Consider the following 26,998-nt stretch of genomic DNA (forward strand, 5'->3'; position numbering starts at 1 on the left):
ATGTTTTTCATACTATGCTGGTATTTTGAATAGCTGTGGTGTAAAATGTGTTTTGTGTGTGTGTATAAATGATGTGTGATGTGTTCTGCATCTTTGTTGTTTTCCATAATGTACTTGTATTTCAAATAAAGAGCAGTGTAGCTCCTACTGTACCCTAAAATATAGTAATAAAAATTTCACAAAACTGTCAGTAGTCTCATTTCAAGATAAATGTAATATTGGGTAAACATGCAGTAATGGTTATATATACAAATGTGTAATGCAAATCTTTGCTATAGAATATGTTATCTGGTTTTAGAAAATACAAACTGTAGGGTAATCATAATTAACAATTTTGGGAATTGGTATTTTAATTTCGAATGAGGAACATTTTTTATAAGGTTAAACTTTGTTTAGGTGGGTTTTACCAGCATGCGCATTGCGCATATCAAGTTCTAAGTAGTTTTGGTGTTGCTTTAAAGGGATTTTTTGGGGTTTTTTTTGTGGGGAAACAGGAGGTAGAGGGTTTGGCAGCTTGTGCATCAAGCATATATAGCATATCAAGTTTGACGGTTAAGAATTTTTTTTTTCTTTTGTGGTGGGGGAAATCAAAAATTAGTTGGCACTGTAGGTACTGTAGTAGGTACTGACCCAAGACGTACACAAGCAGGCTCACCAATTTTTTTAAAAAGATGTAAGTGTAAAGTCCCTACAGCTGCATCTATCCTTTTGTATAGTAGCTTAGAACTCTCTTTATGCTTGCAGATTCTAGGGACCAAGAGGACCCAAGCAAGGGACCGACCGACCCAAGCTATACGCAAGCCCCAAGTTTTGGAAACAGATGTAAGTGTAAAGTCCTGAAAGCTGCATCTATCTATCTATCCTTTTGTATAGTAGCTTAGGACTCCCTTTATGCTTGCAGATTCTAGGGACCAAGAGGACCCAAGCAAGGGACCGACCGACCCAAGCTATACGCAAGCCCCAAGTTTTGGAAACAGATGTAAGTGTAAAGTCCTGAAAGCTGCATCTATCTATCTATCCTTTTGTATAGTAGCTTAGAACTCCCTTTATGCTTACAGATTCTAGGGACCAAGAAGGATGCAAGCAAGGGACCGACCAACCCAAGATAGACGCAAGATCATAATGTCTTCTTCTGAGAGCCCCCCAGCACATCATCAGCAAACTGAGGTGTTTATTTTTTTTCTTCATAAATTTTTTATTTTGGTGCAACAATGGCAATTGTATTTTAAGCCTTTATGTGTTTATTCTGTATTCACAGGAATATGAAGCAGAGGGGCTAACAGAAGGAGACGGACAGGGTGGAGAAATACAAGGAGCGGGAGCGCATAGTGTAAGTTTTGAACAGACCGATCCTCACATACAATGCACTACACCCAACACAAACATTCAGCACAGCACACAATACATATGCCTCGATCAAAGAACATTATTAATTGTATTTTTTTTTTAAATTAGTCTTCACAATCCGGGGCTCGACGTAGAGTTCCTCAAAGCACCTCCCATAGTCGTCGGAATGATAATCGCGGCGGTCGCCGAAGAGTAAGTTCCTTTTTGTTTTGGTGTTTAGTAAAATGTAAAATTCATGTGTTGTAATCTTTCCCTTTTTATTCTTATCTTTTTGTTAGGCTTCACAGCGTGCTCCCGAACAAGATGATGAAGAGGAGGGCATCGATGTGAACACCCTCATCGAAGCAGTACAAAGTCGGGAACCGCTGTGGAACATGTCGGACCGCCGCCATGCTGACCAGTTAATCACCCGACGGCTATGGGAGGAAGTGTGCAGTGCTGTTATGGATAACTGGGAGGAACTCGATGCTGGGGCCCAGGATCTAGCGCGTAAGTATTCACACTTCATAACCTTATGTTAGCATGATTTAATGTGGTGTATAGTAACCAATTTTTGCTTTCTCTTTTCAGGTAACAGGATTATCGTGCGGTGGCGGTCACTCAGGGATCGCTTCAAGAGGGAGTTTAATAAGGAGATGCAGGCCCCGAGTGGATCTAGAGGACGCAGGAGCAGATACAAACATGCCAGAGCCCTGTCGTTCCTCCGGTCGACGCTGCTGAGCAGAAGGTAAATATTCAACACCACATATTTTCAGTCAAACTGTAAAAATGTGTAACCTTCAATTTTTTTTGCAGCAAGGGCAATTGTAATATCCAGATACTAATTTTTTTTTTTCTTCTTTAACAGCACTTTCTACAGCACTCGGGAGCCTGCATCAGAGTTGCACCCCTCTGGAGCGATCCCTCAAGAGTCCGCCACCGGGGACCACGTCGACCCCTCTGTTTCTGCACCTTCCCTTTCGTTTGATCCCTCAGCCTCATCCACCAGCGCTGTAGCAGCAGGGCGGACTTCGTCACTTGAAGCTGCAGGTGATGAGTTAGAGTTCCCTTTACCCCACCCCTCTGCCACTGCCGCAACATCTAGACCAACTTTGTGGTCAGGACGGCAGCGCCAGAGAGGTCAGGAAAGGAGCTATGCGCCTGACTTTTTGCAGCTGAATGCATCCTTTCACAGTGCCATCAAGCTTTTGAGTGAGCAAACGTCTGCTGGGTACAATATGCTTAACAAAAGCATACTTGAACTCAGCAGTCGTCTTGATAGGATGCAATCAGATGCAAACCAGTCACCAAGGCACTGTTTTTTTCAGTCGGTCCTCAGGCACATGGAAAATCTAACTCCTGACCTGCAGATGCATGTGATGCAAGGCTGCCACACTGCTCTAGCGCAGGCGATGTCCCATGCCCCTCCACCTACCCTTCATGTTTCAACACCTTTCCCCTCTCAATCCACCGTCTATCCTCCCGTCCGTTCTCCTCCTGTCCGTCCTCCTCCCGTCCATTCTACTCCTTCGTCATTTGTTCCTTCCCTCCTTAGTCTTTCCCAGTTTTTACCGTCCCCCTTCCATTCTTCCCCTTTAACTTCTCCGTTCCCAATCCCACCAACACCTTCATACCTCACACACACCACATCTGCACCTCAACTCTCTACACAACCTCATGTTTTCACCACCCATTCCACTTCTGTTCCTCCCCGTGATGTCCTGTCCCCTACTCTCGACGTGGTCCGCCCTGTCAGCCCCTCCGCTACTATCTCCACCCCAAACTATGAGAATCTGTAAATAAACAGTTTTTTGGTTTAAAAACAATTTTATTGTCTTTTTTTTATTTTTTTTTTAAGTTTTTAAGTCACCAAGGTTATGGCAATAGTAACAATAACAGTGTTTAAAGGGTACCGTTGCAAAACATACAATGCTGCATTAAAGTACAAAGATTTTGTAAGCAAACAAAAAATGGTATTTTTACAAGTGTAAAAATAAAAATTTTTTTACACCATTTCATACTGCCAGTCAACTGATCCTGCAGGAGACATGAAGTAGTCTGCAAAACTGTCCCGCATTCTGGAGACTGCTACTGGACTGCGAAAAGTGGGGTTTTGGTAATCCCGTAAGGTGCTTTCTGAAACATTATCCTCCAGGGAAACTTGTTATTTTGATAAAACAAAATTGTGCAGGACCACGCACGCTTTGACCACATCATCGACAGTTTCAGTCTGCAGTTTAATTGCAGTTAGCAGGACTCTCCATTTGGCAGTTAAGATGCCAAAAGCACATTCCACTACTCTTCGTGCTCTGGTTAAGCGGTAATTGTAAATTTTCTTCCTCTGGGTCAGTCCACTACTTCCAAAGGGTTTCAGCAAATGTGGGGAAAGCTGGAACGCATCATCTCCAACGCAAACAAATGGTAATAGTGGACCAGTGGTTCCAGGGAGAGGTCTAGGGGGCGGAAACTCAAATGTCTCTCCATATAAACGGCGCCCCATTGGTGAATTTTTAAAGATTTGTGAATCATTTGCGCGTCCATACGCACCGATATCGACAGCGATGAACTTGCATTGTGCATCGGCTATGGCCATCAACACAATAGAGAAGTACTTCTTATAGTTATAAAACTGTGATCCAGAGCCTGAAGGTTTGACGATCCGTATGTGCTTTCCATCAACTGCTCCAACACAATTTGGAAACTGGCAAATTTGATGAAAATTTTGGGCAATCTCCAGCCACCTCTCCTGTGATGGCTCTGGGATGTATTCCGCTTGTAGGCACTCCCACAATGCCCGGCAGGTATCTCTGATGATCCCCGAGATGGTGGATATCCCAAGCCGAAATTGAAAATGGAGGGATGAGAACGACTCTCCAGTTGCAAGGAATCTGTTAACAAAACGAAAAGACAATAATTAATAAAAAAATTCAAAACACAACATTACAGGTAGTCTAAGTTCACATTTGCGTTGTGCGCCGCAGCGTCGTCGCCGCAACGCACAACGCAAACAAAAACGCAGCAAAACGCATGCACATGCGGCCCATGCGGCGCCAATGTTAAAAGATAGGGCCGCACAACGCATGCGTTTTTGAAAAGGTCGGCGCCGCCCGAAAAATGCAACATGTTGCGTTTGACGCGCCCAGGCAGGTGCGCCCTAACGCCGCATGCGGCGTAAAATGCAACAAAACGCAACACAACGCATGCACATGCGGCCCCAATGTTAAAGATAGGGCCGCACGACGCATGCGTTTTGTTGCGGCGGCGACGCTGCGGCGCAAACCGCAAATGTGAACGTACCCTTAAAAGTATGATGAATGAGAATCATTTAAAAAAAAAATTACTTACCGAATAGTCACCATGAGACGCTCTGCTGGTGATATGGAGAATCGCATCTGGGTGTCTCGTCTCCGTATACAGTCTTCCACATAGCCCAATAAAAATTCGAAATTTTCAGCTCTCATCCTCACATAATTGAAGAACTTCTGAGGGTTTTCCCTTAGTTCGATGTAAAGCGTGGAATAAACACCACGGGTCATACGTTGTGCTGTGATGGGATGGATCCACAGCCTTCTCTTCCGCCGCTGCCGTAGGATGCGCAGTCTTTCTTCCTCCCTCTCTCGAACGCTGACTGCCAACTGATTTGCCTCAAAAGTAAAATCCGCATAGATCTTTGCAATGTTCGCCAGGACTCCTTCCATTTCTGCCACTTTCTCTACAACCTTTCAAAGATGTGGTGTAAATACACGCTATAGTTTTCCAGTAGTTTCCAGTAGCCAATCACATTGAAATCCTCCCCTTTTAAAAACGGATCCGTCAAAAAACGGTTACAACGGATGTAAAAACGGTCGCAACGGTTCTAACGGATCCGTTTTTTTAACGGATCAAGGCAGCTGATCCGTCAAAAAAACGGATCCCTTAGAACCGTTTTTGCACCAAATTTGACGGATCCGTCGATCCGCCACGATGTCGGACCTAACTGACGCCACACAACTGAAGTGTGAAAGAGGCCTAATTACCGCTACCCAGTCCGAGTGTGCTCCATTAATAACCACCCTTTGTTTCCTATCCCTGAGCCAGCTCTCAACCCACTTGCACATATTTTCCCCTATCCCCATTATTCTCATTTTATGTATCAACCTTTTGTGTGGCACCGTATCAAAAGCTTTTGAAAAGTCCATATACACTACATCTACTGGGTTCCCTTGGTCCAATCCGGAACTTACCTCTTCATAGAAACTGATCAAATTAGTCTGACATGAACGGTCCCTAGTAAACCCGTGCTGATACTGGGTCATGAGGTTATTCCTCTTCAGATACTCCAGTATAGCATTCCTTAGAATTCCCTCCAGGATTTTACCCACAGTAGAAGTTAAGCTTACTGGCCTATAATTTCCGAGTTAAGTTTTTGTCCCCTTTTTGAATATTGGCACCACATTTGCTATACGCCAGTCCTTTATAAAAAAAAAAAACAGCCACAAACCTTGCTCAGGTACTACCCCCTGCATTGTCCCCGCCCTAGGCACATAGTGCGGGACAACTAATGTCCCGCCCGGGATCGCGGGGCTGACTGTCAAAATCAGGACAGTCCCGCGGGATCAGGGACGGTTGGGAGGTATACTGGTCTGAACTAACGGTCACGTTCAGGGAAAGCCACAGCCGGGTGAATTCACACTCTGCTCGTGTCATTATATTCTGTGGCCTTGCGGTTCGGTCCCGTTTTTAGAGAAAATCTGATGGAACTCCTCAAACCGCAATGCAGTGTGAACAGGGACTAAATTAACCCAGGCGGCCCCATGACATTCACCAGCTGCTAATGTTTGTCACTGATCGCTTTTGCAAATGAATTCGGTCTGTCTGTTCACAGAAAGTCCAAATGTGATCAGTCCGGGGCGTGTACGTGTTTACTGCCACTGTCACTTCAATAAAGTTTTGTTTAAAAAAAAAAGAAAGAAAGAACAGCTGCCCTGCCCTTACTGCCGTGCCCGGTAAAGCCTCGCCCGCACCAGTCAGTCACACACTCTCAGCGCAGTCACTATGGCGTCCAGAGCCTCCAGCCGGCCGTACCAGATCGTCGTATTCGGGGCCTCCGGCTTCACCGGGCAGTTCGTTGTGGAGGAAGTGGCCCGAGCGGCTGATGGCGAGGACTACAGAGGCCAAGAGCTGCGCTGGGCTGTGGCCGGCCGGAGCAAGAAGAAGCTGGAGGACGTGCTGAGCTGGGCCGCGGACAGGATGGGTGAGTGACAGGACGGCGGCCACTGGGGGGCGCACTGACCGGTGCTGCTTCTGACGGCAGCAATGGGCACAACTTCCTTCAAGTGGCTGACAATCAGCTGGTGTGGGACTACAAGGCTCAGCATGCCATGCTGGAGAACTACAGGTTGCAGCCAGCTGTGCTCCTAGGTCACAGGGTCCCGCACAGAGCCATATTGGGGTCTCGCTAGTCATTGTCCGGCTGGGCGTCCTGCTTGGCATGCTGCACTCGAGGCTCTGCCCTGGATATCCTCTATATCTGCAGAGCAGGGGGCCGCTCGTCCGTCATGCCCCCCGTTATCCTTGTATCCCACAATCATGGGATTAGGGGGGTCTCCGGGTACTAGCGAGGCTGAAACCCCCCAGTCCGCACAATCCCTGGTCTCCAGAGGTAAACGCTGCCGGTCTGTGTCTGCTGCGACCTTCCACCCGGGATTTCACCCGTTCAGCGTTGTCTGCCGCCTTTGTGCCCGATCTTGGGTTTAGGCCACTGGTAGAATATTTTTCCGCCACAGATTACGATGCAGATTGGGCTGTGGATCTGGAGAAAATCTGCAGCTTTCACAGCTTATGGAGCAGGAGAAACTCAGTAGGATTTAATGGGGTTGTCCATCCCGGCCTTCTTCTGCATCGGGAGGAGGCGGCACTGATGATGTCGTGTCTGCACATCGGCAGGTATAGCGCACCCGCCATGCTACAGAGACCTAACGTCATCAGCTCCGATTACCTGCCAATGTGGAGGGGCAGTCAGACTACTCGCTGACCACACATTAGATACTGTGGATCGTGGGCATGGGGCACCTGATGAATTTCAGCATGCCCGATCCATTCCTTGGAGAGGTGATGCCAGGAGTGACAATGTGGACCTGCATATTTCAGAGGGTGTAAGATCTAGGGGACCTGAGAACCTGCAGAGCCGTATAATGCCTGTGCTGCAGGAGAAGAGCCACTTACATCAGCATCTGACGGAGCGCGCTGCTACCTTTACTTTAGTCTTGTATGGTAAAGGTCCCATGCTCTAGACTAGGAGGCTTATAGGTGGTATAATGAGGTTTTATCGGTATCATTAATTGCTTGTCGTCTTCCGCACCGCCAGCCTGTATTATAGGACAGTGCTGGATTTGTTAGCCATTGTAGAACTAACCGTAACTTCGTACCAGTCACTGCTTCTATCCATTATTCATCTGTAGGAAAGCCCCAGCTGAAGTCCATTGACATTCTAATCTCCGACGTCAGTGATGAAGAGTCGCTCGCTGAGATGTGTAAGAAGACCTCTGTTGTTCTGGACTGTGTGGGACCAGTAAGTATCATACAGCCATACATGGCCATCAGTGGACACATTGCTTATTAGCTAACCTGCTATCTGTTATATAAGTTGTATGTTTAATCTACAGTGAAGGGAAAAATGCAAACATGGAATACCAGGCGGCGCTCATAGCAATCTGGCAGTGACAACCATAGAGGCCTGCTGGAGACCTCTGGTTGTCATGCTGGCCCATCGGTGACCCGCAGTCACGTGACGGGGGTCACCGATGGGCAGATTTCCAACATGCTTGCTGGAAGCGTGTGTTAAATGCCGCTGTCAGAGTTTGACAGCGGCATGTAAAGGGTTAACAGCCACGGGTGGATCACGATTCCACCCGTGGCTGTTCCGGGTACATGTCAGCTGTTCAAAACAGCTGACATGTTCCGGAAAAGATGTGGGCTCACCGCCGGAGCCAACATCGAAGGAGAGAGAAATGACAATCGCAGTACATGTACGGCGCATGTCGTGAACGGGTTAAAGTGAATCTGTCCCCCCATGGGATGTACATGACCTAGTAATATGGGCACACAGGTAATAGAAATGTTAAACAAGTCCTACCTGTATGCCTCATTAATGTTATAAATAAAATGTTATATTCTGTCTTTATGCTAATGACTTCTTCCATGCTCTGGGGAAAGCGGTGCCTGAAAGAAATCCTGCCTCATTCCTTCATTGTAATACTACCCACTACCAGTTATGGCCCCAGAATCCTGCGCCATGCACTCCCTCCATAATCCGTACCTCTTCCTCCCTTCTCTGGGCACTGCATTCAGGCATCTTCTGCACGGGCATCAGCAAGTCACTCTGACCATTGGTGTGTATGTGTGTGTGCTGATAAGGTGCTCTCCCCACTTCCTGCCTGCATAGTCAATGCTAGGAACCATGTGTACATAGCAATGACTGTGCAGGGAGGAGGTGTGGAGAGCACCTTATCGGTGCGCACACCGGAGGTCACAGTGCCTCGCCTGCGCAGGAAATCCCTGAATGCAATGCCAATAGAAGGGATGATGAGGTTTGAGGTTCGTATAATGGAGGGAGTGCAGGGCGCAGGATTCTGGGGCTATAACTGATGTGCATGGGAGGGGGGTAGTATTACAATGATGATGGGAGGCAGGGATTTCTTCCACCTACCGCAAGCCCTGGAGCCTGGAAGAAATTATTAGCAGAAAAACAGAATAAAACATTTCTCAACAACAAGCCTGTTAATATGAGGCATACAAGTAGGACTAGTGTAACATTTCTATTACCTGTATGGTTTTGAGCACCTTGAGGGTGTCACACTTGGGTATTTTCATAATAGGAATCCACAGGTGTAAAACCGCATGTGAAGTCCGCAAAAAAAAAAACCACGGTAATTCCACAGGTAATCTGCAGTGCGGTTTACCTGCGGATTTACCAAAATCAGTCCGGAAAAATCCGCAGGACTTTCCACAACGTGTGCACATACCCTTATAACCTCATAAAGGGACAGTGGCCAGAATTGTAAAAATTGGCCCAGTCATTAACATGCAAACCACCCTTGGGGGGGTTAAGCTGGACTGCCTAAGGCTACTTTCACACTAGCGTCGGGCCGACGTACTGACGCATGCTGTGAAGTAAAAGCACAACGGGGGCAGCGGATGCAGTTTTTCAACGCAGCCGCTGCCCCATTGTAAGGTCTGGGGAGGAGGGGGCGGAGTTCCGGCTGCGCATGCGCGGTCGGAAATAGCTGACACAACGCACAAAAAAAGTTACATGTAGTGGTTTTTTTTGTGCCGACAGTCTGCCAAAACACGACGCATCTGTCGCACGACGGATGCGACGTGTGGCAATGTGTCACTAATGAAAGTATATGGAGAAAAACCGCATCCTGCGGGCAACTTTGCAGGTTTCGTTTTTTTTCTCCAAAACGACGCATTGCGACGGAGGCCAAATGACGCTTGTGTGAAAGTAGCCTAATCCTGTTCCCCTGACATCTGGGAGAGTTGATGAGCCCTCAGGGACAAATTGCATCAAATGCTCAATCTCGGTGTTACTGATGGGCTTGGCACCTTATGTGACTCCACATACCGGACGCTGCTTGTTTCTTACCTCTCCTGTTTGGCAGTTTGAGGCTATTTTGCTGATGTTACTGCATGCACTAACATATCCTTATGAAGGTGTTATATTGATAGTTCTAGTACAGGTCTGGGCAAACTGCAGCCCGTGGGCCACATCCGACCCATTGGTTATTTCTGGATCAGGACAGGCTGAACTTCTGAACCTGTGACTTTGGGGAAACCTGTACTTTTCACTTCCACCCATCATCTTGATTTCAACAGTATCTGTATCTTTGGGTATCAGTCTTTTGCGTGTTCTTCTGGGGAAAATAAATTGCCCACCCCTGTTCTAGACATTCACTTATTATAATTATTGCAGCTCGGTCCTGTGCTGAGCCATGATAGGGCTGCCATAGAGGTACCCTTAGCCTCTAATCTACAGCTGCCTGTATACCTCCACACTGTGACCTGCACCACAGACTTGTCATCTATATTCTTCTCTACTACAAGTATTTACAATAGGGCTGTACAACGTTAAGAGCTGTAAGACTTTGTGCCCTTGGTACCTTTTGTCCTTAGGCTGAAAGTCCTCAAGTTTGGGGGGGGGGGGAAGATACAAAGATGAACACTTTGTGTCAGCAATAGGCAGTTGGTTTGTTACCGGAGGTAATTACTCTGTCCTGGGACCATGAGGTTTCATAGAATTTGGATAGAGCACATGGGACCTGCTGATATATACCATCTGTGGGTGTAGGGGAAAAAACTGATTTAAGAAGAAAATTGCCCATCTCTCGTATTTGATCCTAAATGGGGGTTTCTGGGATGGTACTAATGATGTCTATGAAATTCCTTGCTATTAAAAATCAAACTGACTACAAAAATTGGCAGCGGGCTACCCAGCCCTGTCATGTCGTAGACATGACTAGGGAGTTGGTCAGCAGATCTGACCCTATCCAAACTAATGACAAGCATAAGGTAACATGCCATTCTAGTTGCTGTTCAAAGTACTTTTGCTGAGAGAAGACATTTTAATTTTCAGGTCTCAAGTGCCCAGTGGGCCTTCTACAGCTAAACATGTGCCCTGGCTGTAGTCACCGAAGCAGGGCAGCACTGTCTGGTGTTGCCATACCTGCCTCTGAAACCCCATGTTTGGCTGGATATGAACAGTGCATGCGCAGGATTTCAGAAGTGGGCGCGATGACAGTGGAAAGCACTGGCTCCTGAATTAAGACTAGTGGTAAGCTGTGGGGACAGCTGCAGTCAGAGCTCTGCTTCCTGAGCGCTTGCAACCTAATTAGAGTGAATATGTAAAATCTGCTTTCAGTTGTACCATGATCCGCAATTAGAAAGGTATGTGTTCTCGGGTGTAAGTGTATTATCCAATGCTGTGAAAAATCTTCTGAGTTTCATCCAGACAACTTGGTCGATTTTTCATCTTTATTGTCATCTGTGTGTGATCGGTTTTCAAAAATGTACATGATCAATACAGATCCTTAAGATAATAATTTAACAAATAAAGATCAGGTGCTACACAGATATTCTGTGGGATTTGGAAAAAAAAAATTTTCCAGGACGTCCCTCCTGACAGCACCATTAGGAGGTTGTCCTTCTTATCCTTGATGGGGACAGGAACACACCAGAGGTTAAAAGGCCCCTCCCTTCAACACCCCTCAATGTTTTTTCTTGTCCCCTTCAAGGACTGACACAGAAGTGTACCTTTCATCTCCCAGCGAGCTGGAGCTTCTGATGCCAGACACAGGGGGATAGGGATGGGATCTTCACCATCTCTCCCCTTCCTCCTGTGGGAGGTCCGGTGGTAGACACCCTGCCGAACAAAGGGGTCCCACAACCTGTCCAATTGATCATTGGCTCCTGTGGTGAGCTGCCTGCCCTTCAGGGGGGCTCTCGGCACACCCTGCCCAGCCCTGCTTGTGGCTCTGCTACGCATTGAAGGATGCACTTCTGGTTACAGAAGTATGACACGCAAGCCTCTAGTACCCGATGTGTGCTCCACAGTGGAACGCACTTCCGGGAAACAAAAAAAAAAAAAAAAGCCTAATCCTAAGTTAAAGGGGAACCGCCTTTTGACGATTCAGATGGAAGACAGGTGAGACAATACTATTTAAAGTATTTTCAGAGGGGAGCCAAGGTTCCAGTATATCTAGTCAGCCAGCTATGGCAGGTGAAACCATTGGCCGGTCTGATACCCCTGCTGGTACAAGTGAGTTTTCTGGGGGTTTTGTCTCACACTGTCATCTGAGGTATATCTCGTAGTACAATCTTTTGTTCCTTTTATAGGACAAGGAAGCCCCTAAAGTCTATGACATCATCCGCACCTAAAAAGAAAGGGAAGAGATGTGTAATGCTAAACTACCGGATTCATATGGGAAACCTTATGCCCTGAGTGTTTCCCAGGTGGTTAAAGATGAACATCTCTAATTTATTAACGATGTAAGGACCATCATATGAGATCAGAATTCCATCATGGAGTTAGTTACCCCACGATCCTCCTGGATGGCTCCCAGGTAAAAGACAACAATGGGAGATGGAATCCAGTTCAGAGGGGGAGTAGTTATCTGGTTACATTGACCCTGAACAAGGGTGAAGAGAAGAAGAATTTTTCAATTCCCCTGGAAGAAAAGCAACCTTTCTCTTGGGAAGATACTGACGCACACTATTATCAGCCGTAAGGAATACTATGAAGGTGGAGTATACCCACCAGCCCTCCTCAAAACAGAATGAAATGTTCGGAGGCTTAAGGAGCCATATGAACAGTGAATTAGAATATCATCAAAAAGTTAATTTCTCTAGTAACCTTCCACGACGGCATATGGAGGTTGCCTCTTTGCCCTAATGGGGAACAGGAAATGGAGAGGTTAAAAGGCCCTCCCACCTCCCTCTCACCAGTGTCTTTCCTGTTCCCCATGGGACAGGAGAGGTTTACTTCATATGCAGTGGTGGCCGGTAACTACTGCTATGCAGGCTCTGCCTAAAAATCTATAACCGGGCAGCATGGGGTCGTTTTTCTTACCTCCCCTTCCCGATTATGCTGCTCCCGTCGCGCCGCGCTGCGGTGTCCTCGGGACCTGGTCCTAGCCTTCCCGCGCCCCCGTGAGGGCAAAGCAGGCTAGTGTTCCTATCCGGAGTCCTCCTGGAGCTCTCCGGTGTCCTCTCCTCCAGCATGCCGCTGGCAACCCGGAAGTGAGCGCGCGCGTCACTTCCGGTCTTCTCTGGGCGCCTAGAGACACTTCCGCCGGCGGCATCTCGTGCAGGACGGCGTCCTCCACCCTGGGCCATGGAGGGGAGGAGGAATTCCAATCGCTGGGGGCTGGGACATGCCTTAGAGCATAAAACCTGCCAGAAGACGTCGCAGGTAAGACTATCCTATCATGGAGAGCAGTACCTGCCCTGCACCTGCAGAGCCCAGCGCTGCCCCTGCCACAGTAAGTGTTGCAGGGACAAGGGGTCCTTAGATGGTATTTTTGGGATATTACTATTAGCATGACTCCCTCTCCCCTCTCATTGCAGGGAGAAAAGTCTACCCCCAAAACTACTACAAAAAAGAAGTGTGCCATCTGTAACTTGGGAGAAAAAACTCTGCAAGACCTGTACTGACAAGATTGTCAGGGCAGAGCAACCTTCTTTATTAGAAGAAATACGCTCCTTGGTCAAACAAGAGGTGCAATCCTCCCTAGCGGCCTTTACCCCCCCACCCCCACAGCCACCCTCCCCAGCTAAAAAAAGGAAAATCCAGGAGGAGGATTCTGAATCCGAATCAGACCTCTCCTATGCCTCATCCTCGGGTAGACGGGAGGAACCTACGTCCCCTATAACCTCTGAAGTTCGGAAATACCTTTTCTCTTCAGAATGGGTTGAGGATTTAGTAGCTGCTGTACGCAGTACTATGGGGCTGGAGGAAGAGCCAGAACCACAGTCCATACAGGACCAGATGTTTGGCGGTATATCCAAGGGTAAACGGGTGGGGTTCCCGATCCACTCAAATATATCTGATATGATCGATCAGGAGTGGGAACTTCCTGAAAAACGTCTCAGTACTCCATCTGAGATGAAGCATAGATTCCCCCTAGAAGGAGATCTGACTAAATGGGATGTTCCGAAAGTTGATTCACAGGTGGCAAGAGTGGCTAAAAGAACGGCTCTTCCATTTGAAGACTCGTCTCAATTGAAAGACCCGATGGACAGAAAAATTGAAAGTCTGTTAAAAAAATCGTGGGAAACCTCCTCGGTAGCCCTCAAAGCCAACATTGCTTCAACCTGCGTGGCTAGAGCACTTTTTCGTTGGTTAGGTGAACTAGAATCTCATATATCCCAAGGTACATCTAGGGCTGAATTATTGGAATCACTACCCAGTCTTCTTAGAGCCACGGGTTTCCTAGCAGACTCTTCTATGGAAACCATCAGAATTGCTGCCAGGTCATTAGTACAGACCAATTCGGCTAGAAGGGCGCTTTGGTTAAAAATGTGGTCTGGTGACATCACCTCCAAGGCTAAATTATGCGCCATACCATTTAAAGGTAATTATGTCTTCGGACCTTCCCTGGATGACATCTTGGAGAAGGCAACCGATAAAAAGAAAGCCCTCCCAGAGCAAAAAACTCCCAAAAAGAAGTTTTTTCGTCCCTTTCAGGGCCAAACCTCTCAGAGAGGGAAAGGCAAGTCTGGGAGGTGGAGTTACCCGAAGGGAGGCGGGAGAAACATCCTTATCCCTCAGCAACAGCAGCAGCAGTCTCAACAAGAGAAGCGGTGACTTCGACCCGGTGGGGGGGAGACTCTCAGATTTTATTCCCCAGTGGCAAAAAATTACCAATTGCTCCTGGGTCCTCAAGGTCATCGAAGAGGGTCTTCTAATAGAACTCATCTCCTCTCCCCCACGGGGTCTAAAAATCACCTCCCTTCCCTCTATAAAAGACCAGTCCACTCTAGAGTCGGGTCTCAGGACCCTGAAGATGTCAAATGTGATATCACAGGTTCCGGAATCAGAGAAGGATCGGGGACACTACTCTCGTCTATTTCTGGTTCCCAAACCATCGGGCGAGTCCCGTATTATTATAAATCTGAAGGGCCTCAACCGGCATGTCAAATACCGGAAATTCAAGATGGAATCAGTGAAAAATGCGATTCCCTTGATAAGCCCGCACTCCTACATGGCCACTATCGATTTGAAAGATGCTTACTTTCACATCCCCATTCATCAGAGGCATCGCCAATATCTCAAGTTTGCAGTGCAGAAGGGACATATGATAGAACACTATCAGTTCAACGTCCTTCCATTTGGGATCTCCTCTGCTCCAAGAGTTTTTTCCAAAGTAATGGGGGAAGTAGTCTCCTTCATCCGGAGGCAAGGCGTCTGTATAGTGCCATACCTAGACGACCTTTTATTAGTGGCTCCCACCAAACAATCTCTGGAGTCTCATGTATCAAAGACCCTCGATATTCTGACATCTCTGGGATGGGTGCCGAATGTAGAGAAATCTCACCTACGACCCTCCAAATGCAGAAAATTCCTGGGAGTTCTTCTGGACTCTGCAAGACAAATGTCCTTCCTCCCTTTGGAACATCGTCTAACTCTACTTTCAAAAGTCAAGATGTTCAGAGACACCAGATCTCCTACAATCAGAGAAGGCATGTCTCTACTAGGATCGATGACAGCTTGCATCCAATCGGTACCCTGGGCCCAAGCCCATTCCAGGATTCTTCAGGCACATATCCTACAGAATTGGAATGGTCAGCCCAGTTCTTTGAACAGGAGACTATACACACCGGGCTGTGTCAAGGCCTCTCTGGCATGGTGGATGACTCCGAAAAATTTACAAAAAGGAGTCAGTTGGTCTCAGATTCCTCTGATTACGGTCACAACAGATGCCAGCAAAAGAGGCTGGGGGGCCATGATAAATCACACACCTCTCCAAGGGCTCTGGGATCAATCGACGAGCAGAAAATCATCCAACTACAGAGAGCTAAAAGCTGTAGAGGAAGCCCTCCTGATGGGGGGTCATCTTATCAAGGGACATCATGTCCGAATATATTCGGACAATGTGACCACGGTGGCTCACATCAGACATCAGGGCAGTTCAAAAAGCAACAACCTGAAGAAACTATCTGCCAGAATATGTTCCTGGGCAGAAAGACATCTGTTATCCCTGACAGCAGTTCACCTGAAAGGCTCATCCAACACTCAGGCGGATTATCTAAGCCGTCAGGACATTCACCCTGGGGAATGGGGTTTGAGCAACCAAAGTTTCGAAATGCTGGTGGACAAATGGGGCCTTCCAGAAATCGACCTTTTTGCATCTCGGCAAAATGCGAAAGTCGAAGCATTCTTCTCCCTAAACCCCAGAGACGGCTCCAGAGGAGTGGATGCATTGGCCCAGGAATGGAATTTTCGACTGGCATATGCGTTTCCACCAATTCCGTTATTGGCAAAGGTCTTGCAGAAGATTCGGGAAGAACGTACACCAACTATATTGGTAGCTCCTTTGTGGCCAAAGAGGAGTTGGTACAACCTGATTGTGGAATTACAAGTGGATGGGCCATTCCAGTTTCCGATGGAAGAAAATCTTCTCTCTCAAGGACCAATACATCTCCTAGACGTCCACAAATGGAATCTGGCGGCATGGCTACTGAAGCCCAGGTGTTGAGAGCCAAAGGACTATCAGAAGCAGTGGTTTCCACACTTCAAAAATCAAGGAAACCGGTGACCATTGCTATATATAATAAAATCTGGAAGAAATTTTCATCCTTTTGTCTTCCCGAAGTACCAGATCCTCTTAATCCAAATCTGTCGCAAATTCTAGATTTTTTACAAAAAGGCCTAGAAATAGGCCTCAGGCCGAGTACCCTAAAAGTACAAGTTTCCGCACTCAGTTCAATATTTGACCAGGATCTGGCAAATCATCGCTGGATTAAGAGGTTCATGACATCAGCCTCTAGGATGAATCCTAAAAAACAAATAACAGTACCTTTATGGGACCTGAACCTGGTATTACAAGGACTTACAGGTGCACCCTTTGAACCATTATCCTCCTGCTCGCAGAAAAATCTGATTTATAAAACAATTTTTCTAGTGGCCATTACTTCAGCAAGGAGGGTAGGAGAATTACAGGCTCTCTCAATGAGAGAACCATATTTGTCTATCCGTGATGACTCTATAATACTGCGCCTTGACCCCTCTTTTCTTCCAAAGGTCGTATCAGATTTCCACCGCTCTCAGGAAATCATTTTACCTTCTTTTTGCCAGAATCCAACAAATCCAAAAGAAGAGAAATTTCATACTCTGGATGTCAGACACATTGTATTATTTTACCTAGAGCAGACCAGCTCGTACAGAATTGATCAGAATCTGTTTGTCCATCCATCAGGACAAAATAAAGGAAAGAAAGTAGCAAAAAGCACTATTGCCAACTGGATAAAGAAAGCAATAGCAGAAGCATATCTCGCTCAAGATAAAACTCCTCCAGTAGGAATCAAGGCTCATTCGACTAGATCAACCTCAGTCTCTTGGGCAGAAAGAGCAGGTGCATCAACAGAGCAAATCTGCAGGGCAGCCACGTGGTCTTCGTTGCATACTTTCACCAGACATTACAGACTAGACGTAATGTCCAACAAGGATTTAGTCTTCGGCCGGAAAGTTCTCCAGGCTGTTGTCCCTCCCTAGCGCCAATATTAGTTGGTATTCCTCCATATGCCGTCGTGGAAGGTTACTAGAGAAAATAGAATTATTCTTACCGTTAATTCGGTTTCTAGGAACCTTCCACGACGGCGCTAGTTCCCTCCCTATATACTCCTGGATTAAAATCTGGGATTTAAGGTAAACCGGTGCTATGGTTTTCAGTTATAAGTCACTGGTGAGAGGGAGGTGGGAGGGCCTTTTAACCTCTCCATTTCCTGTTCCCAATTAGGGCAAAGAGGCAACCTCCATATGCCGTCGTGGAAGGTTCCTAGAAACCGAATTAACGGTAAGAATAATTCTATTTTATTTCAGTTCTACGATACAAAAAGTGAAACTCCTATATTATATAGTCATTACAAACAGTGATCTATTTCAAGTGTTTTTCTGTTAATGATGATTATAGATTACAGCCAATGAAAAATCCAAAAGTCATTTTCTCAGAAAATTCAAATTCTTTATAACACTAAGGCCACAGAACACCAGGATTGGCAAATATCCAAGATCCCATTGGATACTGCAGACAACAGCCGAACGATACAAAATACAATTTGTACAGATACCCCAGGGAAGATTCTACCTGACAACTATCCAGTCCCCCCCCCAGGTCACAAGAAGGCCGCTGGCGGACGTAAAGATGGTGGATTCAGAAGCAGTGGTTCCAGTGCCGGAGTCAGAATGGTGTCTCGGTTACTATTTGAGCCTATTCTATAAAGAAATCCGGGGGGCGATTATCGCACCATAATAAATCTATAGTCTCTAAACAAATCTTATCCTACAAGAAATTCAAGATGGAGTCTGTAAGATCTACTATAGTGATCAAGGAAAATATGGTAATGTGCACGTTTGGATCTCAAAGAAGCGTAATATTACTTGCATATTTATTCTCGCAGCCAACGGTATCTAAGATTTTGGAAGAGGAAGGGAAGATGCAACATTACCAATTCAAATGCTTCCCATGTGGTCTTTCTTCAGCACCACGCATTTTCACCAAGCTGGTAGCAGAAGTTATGGCCTTCCTCCGGCCATATGACTTCCTGTTTTATGGCAGAGTCCTCCCAGAAACTAAGGACCAGTTTAACATCAACTGTCTTAGTGTTAAAAACTAAGAGTGGATCATAAACTGGGAAAAATCAGACCTTGTGCCAGGAAGAAGGAAGGAATTCTCCTGGACTCCGAACAGCAGCTGTCTTTCCTGCCAGAAAGGAAACGAAACTCAGGAACAAGGTTTTAGCCTTCAGAGGAAGATCACAGGTGTCCATCAGAGAGGTTAGAGGATTCTAGAACTGATGACTGGTTTTATACCAGGGGTCCAATGGAGTCAATTCCACTCAAGACAACTACAACATCAGGTCCTGATAACCTGGAACAGAAGGAGAGAGAGGCTAGACAAAAAGTTAAGATTGTCAGCAATAACAAAGTCAAGCCTGCTGGACTTCCATAACCAACCTGGAGAAAGGGATTATGTAGAAACTGTTCCTGTTTTATATTGATTGGCTGTGGGGCTCAAGTGCAGGATCAGTGCATACAGGGTACCTGGCAAAGATCAGATCCTCCCAGGTCATCCAACCTCAGAAAGCTCCAGGCGGTCTGGGAAATGCTAAAGCGATGTGGGCCAAGTCTAAAAAAACAAACACACTTCACTTCAGAATCCTGTCTGACATTACAACAGTGGCCTTCCTTAAACATCAAGGGGGACCAAGACACCAGCTTTTACAGGCGGTAGCATGGAAGATCTTCCTTTGGCAAAAAGGAAAGTGTTATCAGTAACCGCAGTACATCTGTAGGGGCCTCAGAATGTGGTAGCAGACTTTTTCAGTTGAGAAAAAAAAAAACGTTCAGCAGTCAGAATAGGAGCTGAACTGAGAAGAATTCCATTACCTAATACCCTAATGGTGTGCCCCTCAGGTGGTCCTGTTGGCTACAAGAAAAAATTCAAAAGCAGAGAAATTCTTTTCCCTCAATCAGGGAGACAGTCTGACAGGAGTAGACACCTTATCTTAAAAAAAAAAGTTGATATTACTGTTTTGACCCAGGAGCTGGTTTCCCTTATTTATAAGAATGGCCATAGAAGATCCCATCATTCTTCCAGAAAGGCACGATCTATTGATTCAAGGGCCAATTCACCATCCCAATGTGAAGCTTCTACAGTTGCCTGCCTGGATCCTGAGTGGCAAATCTTGAGGTTTTAAAGGTCTCTCGGACTCTGTCATAATGTTACAAAAAAAGCAGGAAACCAGGAACATCGCAGAGAGAGAGATATCTAATATGTGAAGGTAACGTATGTAGAAGTAAATCTAAATAAAAAAGATCCATCCTGGTGTGGTACTTGGCAAGTCACTGAGGGGTGGAGGGAAGGGCCTTTTAACCTCTTGTGTGTTCCTGTCCCTATCAAGGATCAGGACGATGGTGCTGTCATGATGAACTCCTGGAAAACCTATTATTACTGGTAGGACTAATGCCTACTTTTTCCATTACGTCCCTCAGGCCAGCACCCTGGAGGACGTCCTTCCTTGACCTATAGAGGGACAGGATCATAGAGAGGTTAAAAGGACCCTCCCACCTCCACCCTCCAGTGTTTTTCCTGTCCCTACAGGGACGGTTGTATGAGAGGTTGCTCCTAGAGCGAAGATAGCCTGTGGATTCTCTTCCCCCTGTCAAGTGGTCCGTGGCTGACACCTCACTGGGTAGAGGTCCCTCAGCTATCAGTGCTGTACCAGATGGACTCAGAGTTCGGGGGTCTCAGCCTTCCCTTTTCCTGGTCAGACGGACCATGGCTGACTCCTCTTTGAGAGGTTCCTCAGCCAACAGCCTGTGTAATGGGCTTAGGGGGATCGTGCGGCAGGTCCAATCCTTCCACCTGTCAAGTAGCCCAGGGTGGAAACTCCCCGGTGGGGAGTCCCTCAGCCCCAGAGACCAGTCGAGCGGACGGGCTCCTGGGTAGAGCCGCCTCCTCCCAGTGGGGGGCTCTCGGCTCGGACGCCGACCAGCAAAACACTGCTACTTCCGAAAGTCATGTGGTGGAGAAGGCCATTGCGCTTCCAGTGACCGACGTCAGAGAGGAGCGCCGGCACTTAGGATCGGCGTGCGTTCCACGATGGAACACGGAAGGGGGCACAGGCAGTAATGCAGCATTTCTGACGGGACGCCGCTTCCTTCCACGGTAGGCTCTCGGCGTTACCAGCTCCCCCTGTCTTTTAGCAGGTATGGAGTGCATGGTTTAATGTTGCATTGATGGCCTGGGCCTCTGGGCTGACTCTAGTCTCAGGCCTTGGTGCCAAAGCTGTACCTGGAGCTAGGCCTTGGACCTCTAGGCTGTGGTGAGGCCATACGTCCAGGCTACATCTCATGACTGGACTTCAGTTTGTTGCAGGTCTTGTCTGCACAGAGCCTTATGATTGGGCTTTAGAGTGACTTTTTGGAAGCATGCTTTCCATTTTCTGGTTCAATAAGCAAGCGTTTCACTTTTCTTTGCAACTTAACTACTCCATCCATAGGAGGACACAGGGTGTTAAATTGGCACATTGTCTCCATGAAGACTGCCCTCCAGCTGCGGCTCATTAATTAGCTCCTTCGGGTGGAGTCAGTCTGACAAATGAGATGTACTGTTCAGAGTGGAGATTTATCTGGAACTCTGATAGATTGCTCTTTTGCTTAAAAGTGTAAGTCTGGTCTCTTGTTTGGCACCTTCAGGCATGGCCTAGTCATACTGCTTCTATGCATCGTATTGAGTGCCTCTGTGCATAATACTGCATCATAGTGCCTCTATGCATTATATTGAGTGCCTCTATGCATCATATTGACTGCCTCTGTGCATGATTCTGCATCATAGCACATCTATGCATCATATTGAGTGCCTCTGTGACATCATACGGCATCATACTGTTTCATAGTCACTTCGTGTATCATATTACATCGTATTTCTTCATTGTTCCTATATGCATCATAGCACTTCATAGTTACTTCATGCATCATATTGCATTATATTGCTTCATGGTTCCTATATCCATCATGGTGCTTCATTGTTCCTATATGCATCATAGCGCTTCATAGTTACTTCATGCATCATATTGCATCATATTGCTTCATGGTTCCTATATGCATCATGGTGCTTCATTGCTCCTATATGCATCATAGCGCTTCATAGTTACTTCATGTATCATATTGCTTCATGGTTCCTATATGCATCATGGTGCTTCATTGTTCCTATATGCATCATAGTGCTTTATATTGCCTTTCTGCATCATATTGCTTCATCGTTCCTATGTGCATCATAGCGCTTCATAGTGACTCTGTGCATCATTTTGCATCACTGTTCCTATATGCATCATAGTGCTTCATATTGCCTTTCTGCATCATATTGCATCATATTGCTTCATGGTTCCTATGTAAGTCATTACGCTTCAAAGTGACTCTGTGCATCATTTTGCATCACTGTTCCTATATGCATCATAGTGCTTCCGATTGCCTTTGTGCACTAAATTACAGCATATTGCTTCATGGTTTCTATACGCATCATAGCGCTTCATATTGCCTTTGTGCTTCATGGTTCCTATATGCATCATAGCGCTTCATATTGCTTTTGTGCTTCATGGTTCCTATATGCATCATAGCGCTTCATATTACCTTTGTGCATTATTTTTCAGCAGATTGCTTCATGGTTTCTACATGTATCATATTGCTTCTTTGTTCCTATATGCATCATAGTGCTTCAAGTTGCCTTTGTGCATCATATTTCTCCATAGTTGCTATATGCATCATAGCACTTCTTAGTAACTTTGTGCATCATATTGCTTCATTGCCTCATAGTTCCTATATGCATCATTTTGCATCATAGGGTTTCGGTGCCCTTTGCAGAGCAGGGGGTATCATTAGTGTGCCGGACTTGGTGCCTTTTTCGCCTCTGGCTGTGAGCCAATGGGTCAGACCTTCTGTCTGGTGCCTTGTTGTGTGGCCGCACATTGTATCTTCGGCCTACAACTTCACATTAGTGTCTTGGGCCTCAACTCCGGATATGGAGTCCTTGTGTTTTCGGACCCAGATCCAGCTTCTGTTACTTCTTTCTTTACAACAGGGCTTAGTGAAGCAAACATATGCTTGAATTGGCTTAAGGTACTGTCACACTAGACGATATCGCTAGCGATCCGTGACGTTACAGCGTCCTCGCTAGCGATATCGTCCAGTGTGACAGGCAGCAGCGATCAGGCCCCTGCTGGGAGATCGCTGGTCGGGGAAGAAAGTCCAGAACTTTATTTCGTCGCTGGACTCCCCGTAGACATCGCTGAATCGGCGTGTGTGACACCGATTCAGCGATGTCTTTGCTGGTAACCAGGGTAAACATCGGGTAACTAAGCGCAGGGCCGCGCTTAGTAACCCGATGTTTACCCTGGTTACCATCCTAAAAGTAAAAAAACAAACACTACATACTTACTTACAGCCGTCTGTCCTCCAGCGCTGTGCTCTGCTCTCCTCCTGCTCTGGCTGTGAGCGTCGGTCAGCCGGAAAGCAGAGCAGTGACGTCACCGCTCTGCTTTCTGGCTGCCCGGCGCTCACAGCCAGACCAGAGAAGCAGAGCGCCGAGGACAGACAGCAGAAGGTAAGTATGTAGCGTTTGTTTTTTTACTTTTTAGGATGGTAACCAGGGTAAACATCGGGTTACTAAGCGCGGCCCTGCGCTTAGTTACCCGATGTTTACCCTGGTTACCGGGGACCTCGGGATCGTTGGTCGCTGGAGAGCGGTCTGTGTGACAGCTCTCCAGCGACCAAACAGCGACGCTGCAGCGATCCGGATCGTTGTCGGTATCGCTGCAGCGTCGCTATGTGTGACGGTACCTTTAGTAAAATTTGCATTTCTTCTGTTTGGAACAGATCTCTCAGGTAGGTTCTACCTTGAGTGCTAAAGGCAAGTCTATTACATAATTAGCTTTATAAGATGACATATGTCATTTTGGTACATCCTATAATCCTATAAAAGGACATACTTCTGTCCTGGGAGTGGAAGATCCCACGAGTTGGAAGTAAGGATTCCTTCCGCCTCAGAATGCTTTGCCCTAAGATATTAGGACCATCTACAATTTGCATAGTTTTAGGCGCTCCCTTAAGACACATTTGTTCAGAGCGGCCTATCACGTTCCCTAATAAGTCATTTTATGTTTGTGTGTGTAGCCCATTTACTATCTCCATCTATCCCCCACCCCCTGAAGATGGCTGGCCATCATTGTAAATAAAATATTGTTGATACACACCTGTACTTTGTATCTTCCCCGCCTCATTGTAGATTGTCAGCTTTCACGAGCAGGGTCGTTTTATTTTGCTTTAATTATTATGTGGTTGTTACTTATGACTGTGTTTGAAACTGTCAAACTGTAAAGCACTGCGATATATATTGACACTATATAAATAAAGTTTATTATTGTTGTTATTATTAATCCTTCCCAAACTCCACATTTGGCAATCGGACAGATTCTTGTCCCATAAGTCTGTTGCGTTATGTTTACCAGGGACATCAGCAGTGCCTTCTGTACCTTGTGGTGAAGCAGCAGCACTGTGTCGTGTGGCAGAGGATCCCAATCTCGAGGCTCTTACTGCAGTCACGGCTCCTAAGATAAATTAATCTGTATCCAGGGCTCTTACAGTTAAGACCCCATAGTCTCACTGCCTCACAGTAGATAATCTCCCTCTGTGATGAGGAAGAAACCTACTTTTCTCTAGCCATGGATTATGGTTACTCCCACAATGGCAGTCTGAGTGTATAAAAATCCCTGAGAAGATTGCCTCTTGGGATATGTATGTGCGTATATGCAGATATGGACAAATAAGTTGACATACTTATAATGTCTGGACCAATGACTCGTATAAATGCAGTTTCGAATAATTTCAAGTGTCGGAAGATTTTACTAGCACCACCTTCACCACCACCTTCATCGATTCAGAGTCCAGACTCCCTGTGTCTAACATCAGTAAAACAGGAGTAATGATCCACGTTTCTTCCAGCGCTTTTAAAGAGAAGCCCGACGTTGGTAATGGCAGGAGATATTACCTACCGGATAGTGTATTCCTTAGTTTCAACAATATATAACCCTTACTTGGGGTTAGACTTCTAAGGATTTGGAATAGACGTGATCTCCTGGATGAGTAATGTGCGTACATCCCAATGCTCTGCCATTATCCATGTACTAACTGTTATTGGTTTGATCTTCCCGCAGTCCAGGGCCTCTGTCCTGCAGGTCTCCTTGTAGTATGGTAAGCTGGTCTGTAACCAAGGTTTAACCTGAGCCCAGAAGGACCGATGAAGGAACAGTCCTGTTATAAGCACATGGAGCTTATTATTGGTCGGTACAGTCCTCATGGTGTGGTGGCTGGGCCTTTCACCATATTTTGCTGGGCAATAAAGTTTTCTAACCCTATTCTGGGGCTGTGATGTCTATAAGTATCTATCACAATAAATAACTTGCTGTGGTTCATTATTGGTATTGGAGTACAATGGGTGTATTTCACTCTCTACTTCTGATGCTTATTTCGTTTACCACATTTCATACTGAAATTGGCCATTATAGATGTATATCAGACACTACGGTGATTCTCTTTGCGGATCTCTTTAGATATCTATGGTTTTTCTGATCTTTCAGATCCTGGCTTCTGTACCCACCCTGGGAGAGTTGCTTTGGTATTCTCCAGGGTGCTGGCCTGAGGGACGTAATGGAAAAAGGGAATTACACTTACCGGTAATTCGGTTTCCAGGTAGTCCCTCAGGACTACACCCATAGTTTCCTCCCTTATGTTTCTCTTTTTAGGCTTGCACGGGATTAATCTTCCGGCAGATCGTTCATCCTTTGGGTCACCATGGCTCGAAATTAAGATGGAGGCGTTAAGGGGTTTACTACACACGTGTTTGTAAGGGCATGTATAGACCATTTATTTCCATCCTTCGGTGGTACTTTGAAACAACACTGGAGGGTGGAGGTGGGAGGGTCCTTTTAACCTCTCTATGATCCTGTCCCGCTATAGGTCAAGGAAGGACGTCCTCCAGGGTGCTGTCCTGAGGGACTACCTGGAAACCGAATTACCGGTAAGTGTAATTCCCTTTTTTCCCACCACGCGGTCACTTGTTCCGTGTGGGGAAAAAACTGTCATCTGACCAGCCCTATTGCGTTACCTTGGTCAGTGTACTGTGCAATCTTTACTCAGACAGCACATGACCCTACTCTCGTCTGAATGAGCCCTTATCGGAAGAAGTCTAAGGGCAGACTCCTATTCGGCATATTGTAACTACCAATTGGCTCTTACCCACTATATAAATGATCCTGCCTCATATTTGTGGAGTTATGTCATTCTTATCAGTTGATTAGAGATAACGCTGCAGAGCAAAGTTCTCCCACTTATTGGAAGTCCTTGGTGCAGATATTAGTCTATAATGATGAAGCATTTTCTGATTGTGAAACACTGCAAGCATGCAGTTAGTGTAGGTGAGGGGTGATGGCCGCTCTGTACTGAATGACCCATCACTTCACTGCCTTAGAGATGGCGCAAAGCCCCCTGATCTAGTTACATTGGTCTGCATTGCTTTTGCTAGTTACACAATCTTTATGTTATACAGGGCTCACATTACAATGTATATTAGCATTTCTGAATAATAATTGTTGCTTACACTTTCTAGTTAAACCTTCTTCACAATGATGGACGTGTCTTCTGAATGTTCCTTGTATGTTTTAGTACAGATTTTATGGGGAAGCTGTGGTGAAGGCCTGCATTGAAAATGGAGCTCACTTTGTTGATATCAGTGGAGAACCCCAAGTAAGTGTTCATTCACTTAATGCACAAATAATGGTTTATGTGCTTGTAGTTATTATATTATTTACATAATTCTTTATTTTCTGTGTGTTTAAAGATTATTTCCATCTATTAACACCTATACTTGGCAGCCACCTCCTGGCACCCTCACCAATTCCAAGAAAAAGGCTGTGCACACATCTGCACTACCATCCATTCATATATATATATATATTTTTTTTTTATGGAGCTGCTGCAGACAGCTGAGCACAGTGCCTCAGGCCATATTTAATTACATACAGGCAGATTAAAGGTCACAAGATCACTATATTACATGCAGTACCGTGAACGTGGTGCAGAGACCTGCATGTTGACACTGAAATGCTGGAATTCTGGCAAATTGCATAGTTTTTCTTTAAGGACAGACCTATATCCTGTTTGAATTTTCCATTTATTTTAGAAAACAGTGGACAGGTGATTTTACTAAATATCATTAACCCCTTAGCACAAATTACTGTAAGTGGACATTCATGCTGGGGTTTGAAAGTGTGGATGGGGCTCAGGATCTGAGACTGCTCCAACTGAAGCAGATGCCAGCTGGGCTACACAGTCAGCATCTCTTATCAGCCGGAACTCGCTCCA

At 46.1% G+C, this 26,998-nt stretch overlaps 2 protein-coding genes and 1 long non-coding RNA gene across 3 annotated transcripts in view; 2 read left to right on the plus strand and 1 right to left on the minus strand.

The window, feature by feature from the left end:
- Positions 1 to 1,074: 1,074 nt before the first annotated feature.
- Positions 1,075 to 1,576, plus strand: LOC138680587 (uncharacterized). The gene is made up of 3 exons (XR_011321670.1): positions 1,075 to 1,167; positions 1,259 to 1,330; positions 1,456 to 1,576. It is a non-coding gene; the product is annotated as an uncharacterized lncRNA (long non-coding RNA).
- A 1,605-nt stretch (positions 1,577 to 3,181) lies between these two features.
- LOC138681608 (uncharacterized) lies at positions 3,182 to 6,323 on the minus strand. The gene is made up of 2 exons (XM_069769244.1): positions 4,672 to 6,323; positions 3,182 to 4,214 (listed from the first exon to the last, which is right to left on the minus strand). The coding sequence occupies exons 1-2, from the start codon at positions 5,022 to 5,024 to the stop codon at positions 3,491 to 3,493; spliced, it is 1,077 nt and encodes a 358-aa protein (XP_069625345.1). The 5' UTR covers positions 5,025 to 6,323; the 3' UTR covers positions 3,182 to 3,490.
- The window catches only part of LOC138681607 (saccharopine dehydrogenase-like oxidoreductase), a 92,371-nt gene continuing 71,651 nt past the window's right edge, over positions 6,279 to 26,998 (plus strand). Inside the window, exons 1-3 of the mRNA XM_069769243.1 lie at positions 6,279 to 6,559; positions 7,767 to 7,876; positions 26,300 to 26,380. Of these exons, the coding sequence (XP_069625344.1) occupies positions 6,361 to 6,559; positions 7,767 to 7,876; positions 26,300 to 26,380 (390 nt within the window). The 5' untranslated portion in view covers positions 6,279 to 6,360. The remainder of the gene's footprint in view (positions 6,560 to 7,766; positions 7,877 to 26,299; positions 26,381 to 26,998) is intronic.

Source organism: Ranitomeya imitator, chromosome 5, assembly GCF_032444005.1.
Source record: "Ranitomeya imitator isolate aRanImi1 chromosome 5, aRanImi1.pri, whole genome shotgun sequence".
NCBI lineage: Eukaryota > Metazoa > Chordata > Amphibia > Anura > Dendrobatidae > Ranitomeya > Ranitomeya imitator.

Coding starts and splice junctions, on each gene's coding strand:
- LOC138681608 (XM_069769244.1), bottom strand. CDS start 5,024: ATGGAAGGAGTCCTGGCGAACATTGCAAAGATCTATGCGGATTTTACT. Junction 4,215..4,671: donor CGTCTCATGGTGACTATTCG/GTAAGTAATTTT, acceptor TTTTGTTAACAG/ATTCCTTGCAACTGGAGAGT.